The sequence below is a fragment of the Mastigoproctus giganteus genome, chromosome 6, assembly GCF_048544385.1.
Source record: "Mastigoproctus giganteus isolate SK-2022 chromosome 6, ASM4854438v1, whole genome shotgun sequence".
Lineage (NCBI taxonomy): Eukaryota > Metazoa > Arthropoda > Arachnida > Uropygi > Thelyphonidae > Mastigoproctus > Mastigoproctus giganteus.
The window spans coordinates 10,972,179-10,983,647 of record NC_143580.1 but is presented as its reverse complement, the minus strand read 5'-3'; the positions used below and the strand labels follow the sequence as shown (position 1 = coordinate 10,983,647).

The 11,469-nt window shown below is 36.6% G+C and overlaps 1 protein-coding gene across 1 annotated transcript in view; it reads left to right on the top strand.

Moving 5' to 3' along the window:
- The first annotated feature begins 5,146 nt into the window (after positions 1 to 5,146).
- The window catches only part of LOC150083911 (putative 3',5'-cyclic phosphodiesterase pde-5), a 74,913-nt gene continuing 68,590 nt past the window's right edge, over positions 5,147 to 11,469 (top strand). The window contains exon 1 of the mRNA XM_090375602.1: positions 5,147 to 5,325. Coding sequence (XP_090231728.1) covers positions 5,147 to 5,325 — 179 coding nt within the window. The remainder of the gene's footprint in view (positions 5,326 to 11,469) is intronic.

The window sequence follows — 11,469 nt, the reverse complement described above, 5'->3', positions numbered from 1 at the left end:
GCTGGTGCCTAGTCTCCAGATGCTGCAGTTTACAGAACTTAAGCCTTTCTTGGTAAAAGCAACCCTTTGTTCCCCTCACAAGTCACATTGTCTTTCTTAATCCAGCAGCTTACTCCTTCCTAAAATGAGGCCTCCAGGCCTGTATGCAGTACTCAAGGTGTGGCCTGACCATTGTGTTATATAAGGGGATAATCACTTCCTTATTCCTGCTAGCAAGAGTCCTGTATATCATTGACAAGATCCCATGAGCTGCTCTTGCAGCCTCTCTCCATTGCTCAGAAAACTGCATATCTGACTGCACAATTACCCCCCAGGTCTTTTTCATTCTCTACCAAAACCCTGAGTGTAATACCGCACAGTTAGTATGTTACTTTAGGGTTACTACTACCCATATGCAGTACTTTGCATTTGTCAATGTTAAACTTCAGTTGCCACCTCTCAGCCCATCTGCCCAACTTTTCTAGATCCTGTTGCAGTAGCATACTGTCATTAATATCATTAACAACCCTGCCAACCTTTGTATCGCCTGCAAAGTTGGACATTAAGTCTGATATGCCTTCATCAATATCATTGATTAATATAGAAAACAACAATGGACCCAACACCAAACCGTGGGGACTCCAATAATAACATAAGTACAGGAAGAGCAGTGTCCATTGATTACCACGCTTAATGCCATACTGCTCCTGTTTGAACAGTAGTCTTCCATGTGCAACATTATTAAAAGCTTTCCCCGAAATCCAATTGTTTGATATCAAAATTATTTTATGCATGCAATTCCTTTGTGACCACATCATAGTATCCAAACGAATTGGTCAGACAAGACTTCCCCCTAACAATCCCCTGCTGTGTCTGTTCTATAACTGGAGTCTTGTCTAGATGATCCTGCAATGCTTCTTTAACAAGTGACTCTATTATTTTCCCCGGAACAGAAGTTAAACTAACAGGTTTGTAATTACTCGTGTTAGCCTTTGACCCGCCTTTGTCAATTGGGGATACATTTGCACATCTCCAGTCCTTGGGGGACCTCCCTGAGTCCAAGGATACTCTCATAATTATGTAAGGGTTTGCTTGCTTCCTTTGTTGCCTCCTTTAATATAACTGGATAGATCCAGTGGTGTGCTGAAGCTAGCCTGTGTGACCTGGTTCTTAAACCGACAATGGCTATAAATTGTAGACTAGTATGCACTTCAGTTCACAATGGCTTGCGGCTTTTGGGCCATAAGCTTATATATGGTGACATGGAAAATCCAGCCAGGGCACACTTATTTTGGCACCCTTTGCACTTCCTTTCCCCTACCCTCTTCCATAATTTTGTTTTTTTTTTTTACAATAGAAGGAAAAGTAAAGTGGTATTGTGTTTTGCTCGTTTGTTTTAATTTGATAAGCCATTTTGAGTATGTGTTTATGGGTGTGTCTTTTTTAATTTGTCTGTAGTATTTGTTAGATAAACTTTTTTTCTGAAGTATTGTTGTACTTTTTTTTTTACTCCTGTGTAGGGATTACCTCTGCTAGTAATTTTACAGGAATATTATTTACAATAAACACCCTGCTTCAGTCCCATCCTGTTTTCAAGTGTTAGTTGGCTGGGGTGAAAATTACCATAATGAAATGAACTAATTATTATTATTCTGTCTACAAAATTGAAACTCTCAATATACATAAACAGAAGTGTTTTCTTTGATGTCTGAACTTTTAAAATTCAGAAAAATCTATTAACATGTAAACAGCAAAAAATGTACATTCAAGTATGTATTTTCTAATTATTCCTGAGAAAAACAGTCAGGCATTGACCTTGATTATGGAACGCATCTCTGAATTTGTTTGAATTTCCAATGTGTGCACTCTACTGCTTTCTAAAGCGAATTAAGTTACATGGAGCAGTGAGTGACACGGAAATCCCTATCACTTACAAGTGTGATACAGGGGGAAAAAATGCACCATTTGTTTCTTAACATAATGGAAAGAATTGCTATGAATTGTTTTTAAAAAACAGAAAGATCGTACTTCCTTTCTTCAATGTGTATTTCATCTACTAATACAAAATCAAGGAAATTCATTTATCGTAAGTTATACTGGAAATAGAAAAAACTGGTCTAAAACTGATAACACTGCAATGTACATTTAATAAAAGAAAAGGTTGCTTTATTATACGGGCAACTCTCGGTTTACGAATGAGTTCTGTTCCAAGACGTTCAGTATGCGTTTTGTTCGTTATGTGTATCTTGCATATCTGAGCTTTTATGATATGTATCGTATACATTGGCAGTCATTTTAAAGCATTAAAACCATGTACTAAACAACAAAAGGTCTATACAATACATTTTATTATAATGTATGTATGCATTATGGTTTTTTGTATACGATACGTAATGTAAAATAAATAAAAAAAGAATAAAAAAACAAGATATCGTACTTGTTAATTTTAATTAAAAACATATAGTTACAAAATAGAAATAAAGAAAATGAGTACTAACATAATATATGTACTGTACAGACATACGTATTCAACTTTTACTCATCAATATCTTCATCAGAGTTCAATATTTTCCACAAAAGTGACACTAGGTGCAGATGAGGTAGATAGAAGGGCGTCTGATAATGAAGAAACAGCTGGGTTTTTCACTTTTCAAAAATTTGTTTTTTATAGAAGATTGCACAGTTAGTTTCTTTTTTTAATTCAAAAATCTTATTGTAGCATGCTAGTCATAAACACCTCTTTTCAATTTTTCTATTCTTTCCATATCTGCATCTTCTTCAAAGATTGCCAACCCCTCAGAAATTGATTTAAAGGCTGCAGCCATTTTCTGCATTGAAATATTCCGGGAGAAATATCAGGTTCTTCTGTTACTTCAGAATTTAGATGTTTCTCTATTTAAATTATTTCATCAGTTGTTAATTCCTCAAAATGTGAGTCTAAAAGCTCTCTAACATCAAGGTCTAGGTCCATTTTATTGCCCAGTTCAACAATTTCTTCAGTCGTGGGTTCTACTGGCTCCTCAAAATCACTTAAATTTTTCACAAACCGTGCATTCACAGTGCTGCTATTATCCATTTCAGGTATCTTTGCAACTGGAAGAGAAAGAGATGGGGAAGCTTCCCTTTTCCAGACCCTAAGTGATCTGACAGCTGACCGTCTAAGATAACCTAGGCAAAGCAAGTGATGATCCTATTATATTATAATAGGGGGAAAATCACCGATTTTCTTTCCCACGAGAAAACATTCTACGCGTTGTGGCATGTAAACCAATGTTTTTACTGGCTAAATTATAGGCAAACCTCGATATATGCATTTTCAATCATTGTGAGTTTCGGTTAATACAGTCACAAACATTTATACCATTCCTCTATATATGCCCCCTAAAATTTCTAATAGTGCAGCCGATTATAAAACAAAACATTTTTAACAACGCAAAAAAAAAAAAAAAAAAAAGATGCCTGAAAATTTTGAATAGTGCAGCCAATTATAAAACAAAAAATTTTTAACAACTCAAAAAAAAAAAAGCATCCGAAAACTCATCCTTAAACAGTATTGCTAGATTGTGTTTCTACCACTCCATTATAATGCCATAAGCTCAGTTTCGCTTAGCAACCATCCAAGGCAGATGTGTCAAAGCAGTCTCTTCCCATTACTGTATTCCATACTAAGTAATAATTAATATTTTGTAAAACTTCACCATGTCCAAAATGAAAAGTGATATATCAGTGGAATCCGATAAGAAGAAACATAAAGTTATTACTTTGGATACGAAACTTGACATTATTAAACGGTTTGATAATAGTCAAAGCAAGATGAGCATTGGCATGGTGCTAGGCCTCAATGAGTCTATGGTACGACTAATTCTGTCAAAATCTAAGGAATACATAAAACAAGATAAAGTTGCATCAACTTTCAGTATGCAGTACACTAGGAACAGAAGTCCTATTTTGATTGAAATGGAGAATCTTTTAATAACTTGGCTGGAAGATTGCAGTTAAAAATGGATTCCAATTGGTACCAACAACATAATAGTAAAAGAACTTAGCCTGTTTTCATCGCCCAACGAAAACAAATTCAAAGGGGATACAATGATATTTTCTGCCATCAGAGGGTGGGTTGAAAAGTTTAAAGCTCGAACTGGAATGCATAATATCAAGTTAACAAGAGAAGCGGCGAGTGCCAATAAAGATGCAGCCACCAAATTTCTTGTATGTTTTAAAAAAATAATTGAGGAAAATAATTATGATGACTAACGTTGATGAAACTGACCTTTATTGGAAGAAAATGCTGTCTAGAACTTTCTTAGCTAAAAAAGAAGAATAGCAACCTGGTTACAAAGTCTCCAAGGATTGCTTAACTCTTCTGTTGGGCGGAAATGCTGAAGGCGATTTCAAATTGAAACCTGTGCTTATTTACCATTCACTAAATCCGAGGGCTTTAAGAGTTTGCAACAAAGCATCATTGCCTGTAATTTGGTTGGAAAATAAAAAGTCATAGGTCATGCAAGCTTTGTTTGAAGACTGGTTTAAGAGTTATTTTGTCCAGCAGTCGAAAACTATTGCAAGTAAAATAATCTTACATTTAAAGCCCTCTTAGTTCTTGACAATGCCCCTGGCCATCCTACTTCACTGAATGACCTGTGTGAAAATGTAAAAGTAGTATTTTTACCTCCGAACACTATGTCTTTGCTGCAGCCAATGGGCCAGTGCATAATTTCAACTTTCAAGGCCTATTATCTATGAAGAACTTTTGTGCAAGCAGTGCAAGCTACAGTGGGGGAAGGTGCAATTTCATTGACTGAATTTTGGAAGAATTTTAACATTAGGCAAGCTATTGAAAATATTTATGAGTCATGGCAAGAAGTTACGGCTAGCACAATGAGGGCTGTGTGGAAATATCTTCTGCCTTACTGCACAAATTACTTTTGTGGCTTCGAAAATCAAGTTGCCGCTGTTATTGAAGAAATTAGAATCATTGGAAAGGATCTTGGCTTTGAAGGCGTTGATTCCCCTAATGTCAGAAAATGTCTGGATTCGCATTCACAGCCACTCGCTGACATCGATCTTATAGAATTAGAACAACAGTGTGCCTATGACCAGAAAGAAGAAATTGTGACAAGGAGAGGAGTGTGTCTCTAAGGAAATTTCATTAAAGGAACTCAAGCAGATGTTTCGAAATTTGGAAACTGTTAAACAACAAATTATGGATTTAGATCTGAATGTGGAAAGAAGCATGCTAATTTGCCAAACCCTAGAAAATGGAATTAGCTGCTATTGTAAACTTTATGAAGAGAAAAAGAAGACTACAACTATTCAAATGAAGCTTGAAAAATATTTTTCTAGAAAGTAGCATATCCATTTTTCACTCATTTTGTAGCTCATTTTTTTAATAAAAACGTTTTTTACTTACTCGCTTTTCATTATTCTTTATATTTCTATCTATGTACCCAGTTAAAACATATTTTAAAGACCTAAATTAAGTTTTCTAATGAATGTTCCAAAATATCATGGATGAATTAGAATTTTTCCCACTGGTTTTTAACTTCGAGATATACGGTACACTCATTGCACAGATTAACCGCATATATAGAGGTTTACCTGTAGTTTTATTAACAAAGAACAGTTCAGTATAATTATCATATAATAATTTTCTGATAATTATTGTAATAAATAAATTTTTTAAAAGTTTATTTATTTAAATCTTACAATTATGTTCACTATACATTTGGCATTTCGTTTTATAAGGAACTTTATCTATTGGCGACTTTAAGAAAATTTGACTGAATTGTGATGTTCGTTATAGTGAATGTTTGTAAATCAAATGTTTGTAAACTGAGAATTGCATGTAATTGTTTTTAGGGAACAATATCAGTACAGTGTGTTTTCTGGACGTATATTTTTTTTTTCTAACAAAATTTACAGAAAATATTTCAAATTGATAGTTCCGTTATAAACTTTGAAGACAGGTATCAAAGGAATTGATATACATAAGTGATATACATTTATATTGTACTTAATACGTAGTCATATAGTTATAGTTACGCTGGTTATTTTTTATTTTTAATTTAGATAAAGAGTTTTTGTGGATTTTACTTACGATAAGTAAAACCGTTATTTCGTTCCATTTTGTAGCCATTGTTTTTGGATATAGTGGTAGGGAATTCAAATTTTTTAATTGAGGTAGCTAGGTAGCTCTAATGCATAATTATATAGTAATACGCTTCACTGTTTCTATTTAATAGTTTCTATTCAAATACTATTGATATTTAATTTATTGATTTTGTTAATTTAAACTACCATGCCCCAGACTAGAGCAGCAAAGCAACGGGCACAAAGTGGCAGGAGTGCTGTGAATCGGGGGAGAACTGAGGGGGGCAATTCTCCAACGCATCACAGCCTAAAAAAATGTGCAACTTGTGAAATGTTTGCCGAACTCTCTGGAACGGAACATGATATTGCCATGGGGGATGTCTTTGTGTGTGCGCGATGTAAGGAGTGTAAGGAAATCAGGCGACAACTCAGCGTTGTTATGGGCCTATATGAGAGTTTGAAGGACAGGGTGGATGCCCTCGAAAGATCTAAATTGAGGGGGCCCATCAGGCTCTCAGCTGCCCAACTCAACGCCAGAGCTCACTCCTGGGCATCAGGCAACACAGCGGCAATCTCCAAAGCAGAATGCGCTGGTCCCAAAGGAACTAGTTATTGTTGGTGACTCTATTGTCAGGGAGACGGGGAATATATTTTGTAAAAAGGATAGGTGGAACAGGACCAGGGTATGTCTGCCAGGGGCAAAGGTTGATGACGTTGTAGAGCGGATATCATCTTTCAAGGGCACAAAAGGTGATATAGTTGTACACGTTGGCACTAATGATATTAAGAGTAGGAGACCGGCGGAATTACTCAACAAGTACAGGTCACTGTTGAAAAAAAGCCGTGAAATAGGATTGAATTTGAAAGTGTCTGCAATTCTGCCCAGACACGATAGGAGGGAGTATATGATGAGAGCCTTGTCGATCAATTCGGCCCTGGAAAGATTGTGCAAGGCTCAAGGGGTAGAATTTTTTTCAGCCTGGACTGTACTTGTTAACAGGAGAGATTGCTTCTACAGGGATGGGATACACTTAAATAGAAAGGGTGCAAGAATATTTGCTGATGCTATCGAGGCAGTGTTAGGTGGGTCGGAAAACTGCTAGTTTGGGGGGATACAAAGACTAATAGTTTAACAGTAACCGCAGGCAGAGGTGAAGGTGATTCTTGCACAACTTCTATTAGAATAAGAAGCGACCTGGAGCGAGGGGTGTTGGGGGTTTCAGGGACGGATGGCAGTCATCATGGAATAGTTGGGTATATGGGATGTGTTAGGGTAACAAGGAATAGGCATAGGAGCATGTATGCTTGCATGTATTCCAATGCTAGAAGTATAGTAAATAAATTTGATGAATTTGAAGTGTTGGTCAAGACATCAAAGGCGGATATTGTTGGGATAGCAGAGACGTGGTGTCACAAAGATATAAGGAATGCAGAACTGGAATTTGGGGAGTACAATGTGTATACGAAAGGATAGACAGGACAGAAAGGGAGGGGGTGTTATGCTGTTAATTAAGAAAAACATAAAATCAAAGGAAGTGCACCCAGTTAATATAGATGAACAGTGCTCTGTTGAGTCAGTTTGGTGTGAGATAAGCACTGCGAAAGGAAAAATAAGAGTAGGAGTGTGTTATAGGCCTAATGACTTGAATGAGTACAATGAACAATTGTACAGAGAAATAGAGTGGGCCAGTAAATCAGAATGTCTTATAATGGGGGATTTTAACTTCCCAGATATTGACTGGAACTTGTGGGTTGGTCACTCACACACTAGTCAGACTTTTGTGGAGTTATTGGATGATTGTTTTCTGCAGCAGCATGTTCGAGAGGCAACCAGAGAAAGTAACACTCTTGATCTGGTTATCAGCAGTGATCATTCGTGTATTAAGAATTTGCAGATAAAGGAACCACTAGGTGGCAGTGATCACAGTGTGCTGAAGTGGGATTTACTCAAAGAGGTAACTACCGTCAGGGGTAAAGGAAAGGGTTTTTGCTTCCGTAAAGGGGAGTACAGTGGTCTCAGACAGTTTTTAAATTCTGTACAGTGGGATCAACTGACGATGTTACAAACAGTAAATTCTAAGTGTGGAAGCATTCAAAGAATTAATCGTGGAAGCTACTAGACTTTATATACCGATTAAGAAATATCGTTCAAGGTTTAGACCTAAATGGTTATCAAATGAACTAATGAGACTCGTGACAGAGAAGAAAAATGCATGGGATGCATATAAATTATCAGGTGATGCAGAAGCCTGTGGCAGATATAAGCTAGTCTGTAATCAGGTCACAAAGGAGGTTCGGCAGGCGAAGGCAGAGTACGAGAAATCCTTGGCAAAAGATGCTAAGAAAAACAGCAAGGATTTCTTTACTTATATAAACTCTAAAAGGAAGGGGATGAATATGATTGGTCCACTTGACATCGATGGTTCGACTGTTGATGATCCTGCTCAGATAGCAAACAAACTGAATGAGTATTTTGCATCTACATTCACACGTGAGGAATTATTACAATTTGAAAATGGAAGAAGGTTATCAAATTGTAGTAGTGTGCTTAATGATTTTGTAATAACTGAGAGCAAAGTGGAGGAGAAATTGTTGAAGTTAAACATAAGAAAGGCACCTGGGGTGGATGGGATCTATCCAGTTATTTTAAAGGAGGCGGCAAAGCAACTAAGCAAACCCTTAGCCATAATTATGAGAGCATCCTTGGACTCAGGGGAGGTTCCCACGGACTGGAGATGTGCAAATGTGTCCCCAATTCACAAAGGTGGATCGAAGGGTGACACGAGTAATTACAGACCAGTTAGTTTAACTTCTGTTCCGGGTAAAATAATGGAGTCGCTGGTTAAAGATGCATTGCAGGATCATCTAGACAAGACTGCAGCAATAATTCAAACACAGCATGGGTTTGTTAAGGGAAAGTCTTGTCTGACAAATTTGATTGGTTATTATGATGTGGTCACAAAGGAACTGGATGCAAAAAATAATTTTGATATCATATACTTGGATTTCAGGAAAGCTTTTGACACTGTTGCGCATGGAAGACTACTGTACAAATTGGAGCAGAATGGTATTAAGGGTAAGTTGCTACAGTGGATAAAAGGATGGTTAAGTGGGAGAAGACAGAGGGTGGTAATCAATGGGTGCTGCTCTTCGTGGACTAATGTTATTAGTGGAGTCCCACAGGGTTCGGTGTTGGGTCCACTGTTGTTTTGTGTATTTATCAATGATATTGATGAAGGTATATCAGGCTTAATGTCGAAGTTTGCAGATGACACAAATGTTGGCAGGGTTGTTAATGACAGTAATGGCAGTGTGCTACTGCAACAGGATCTAGATAATTTGGGCAGATGGGCTAAGAAGTGGCAACTGAAATTCAACCTTGACAAATGCAAAGTACTGCATATGGGTAGAAGTAACCCCAGAGAAACGTACCAACTGTGTGGTACTACACTTAAGGTGGTAGAAAATGAAAAAGACCTGGGAGTAATTGTGCAGTCAGATATGAAGTTTTCTGAGCAGTGCAGACAGGCTGCTAGGGCGGGTCATGGGGTTTTGTCAATGATATATAGGAATTTTGCTAGCAGGGAAAAGGAGGTGATTGTCCCTCTGTATAAGGCAATGGTCAGGCCACGCCTTGAGTACTGCGTACAGGTCTGGAGGCCTCATTTTAGGAAGGATGTAGATTTGCTTGAGCATGTACAGAGAAGAGCAACACGATTGGTGAGGGGAATGAAGGGATTCTCTTACCAAGAGAGGCTTAAGTTCTGCAAATTGCAGTGGCTGGAGACTAGGCACCTGCGCGGTGATCTGATTGAGGTCTATAAGGCCTTGAATGGGTTGAGCACGCTGAATTCTGATGGGATCCTTCCACTTGTTCAGATTACCAACCTACGGGGACATAAGTTCAAATTAAGAAAGGACAGATGTAGAATAGATGTGCGGAAATTTGCCTTTAGCCAGCGGGTGGTTAATTGCTGGAACAAACTTCCATCTGTCGTTGTAGAAGTTCATAGGTTAAATAAATTTAAGGAGGAACTGGACAGGCATTTGGAGGGAATGGTGTGATTTTTTTTTTTTTTGGCTGATGCTGCATAAGCTCCTACATTGCTTTCTTGCATCATGTGCCACTACTACTACTACTACTACTACATTAGTAAAATCAAACAGTAGCAGTGGAGTAACCAAATTTTTTGTCAGACTTCACAAAAAAACGCTACAATTGCCTAATGCTAATTTACTGTTATTTTTGATTTTAATTAAGAAATGCATGAATGTCTGTATTACAAAAACATTATAAAAAACATGTAAATAATGACAACAAGCTATTTTATAAATGATTATTTTTTTAATGTACTTAGTGCGTTTTTTTATTTGTTACATATACCTTTTATACGTTGTCTAAAATATAAACAGTGCCTATACAATTACAAAAATAAACGTGAAACAAAATTAACTGCAAAAATAATACATAAACAATGAATTATAGATATAAAAGTTAATATTTTTAAAAACATTGAATAAATACTTAAATCGAACAATGTATATCGCAGTATTACTTTTCTGAAAATGCGCCATAATACCAGATTTCAGTATCTGGAGGGTAAAGTGTACCTGCTGACTCTACTATGGCTGCGCATCGAACAGTAGTAATCCTTTATTGCACGGAAAGTTATAGTGTCGATAGTGGGGAATGTTTTCTGTTTCAAATGGATGGAGAGTACTTGTCAGTATTCCATCTGGAAATAATGTCAAGCGGCATGAAGACAGTAACAATAGGTGTTTTATTCTGAAAAGTCCCTTGCGGTAAAATCAAACAGGAAGTTACCCTTTATGTTACCGAAAGTCAGGGCTGGCGCTAGGGGTGCACAAGTGAAGCACTTGCCAGAGCCACCACTCCATTAATAAAATATGCTTTACATTTAACATACAATATTAAATTTCTACTCTCTGTCTACCTCAAATACAAAATATCTTTTCTTATTAATTGTACTGTTAGGTTTTCATCTACAATTATACAAAAATATGACAGCGACGATAGGTGCAGTCAGTGCTTTTTTTGGAACAGTAATAAGTATGGGCACCTTTATTAACCATAATGTGTGACATTTGGATGAAGTACATTTCAAAATTTGTAATATTCAGTAAATTTTTCACATATTTACCTACTATTCAAATAAGTTTATAGTTATTTAACTAAATTTGCATTTTTTGCTGTCTATTCTTTAGGTATTTGCTATATAAAACTTTATAACCATTTTTAGAATTTTTTAATTACTCAATCGAACCTCTGTTTAACTAGGGTTACCAGTTCTAGAATTCAAATGCTAGGACAAAATAGTTAAAAACTAGGATATTTTAAGTTTTAAAAACAAGGATGTGACGAGGACATTTTAAAAATTA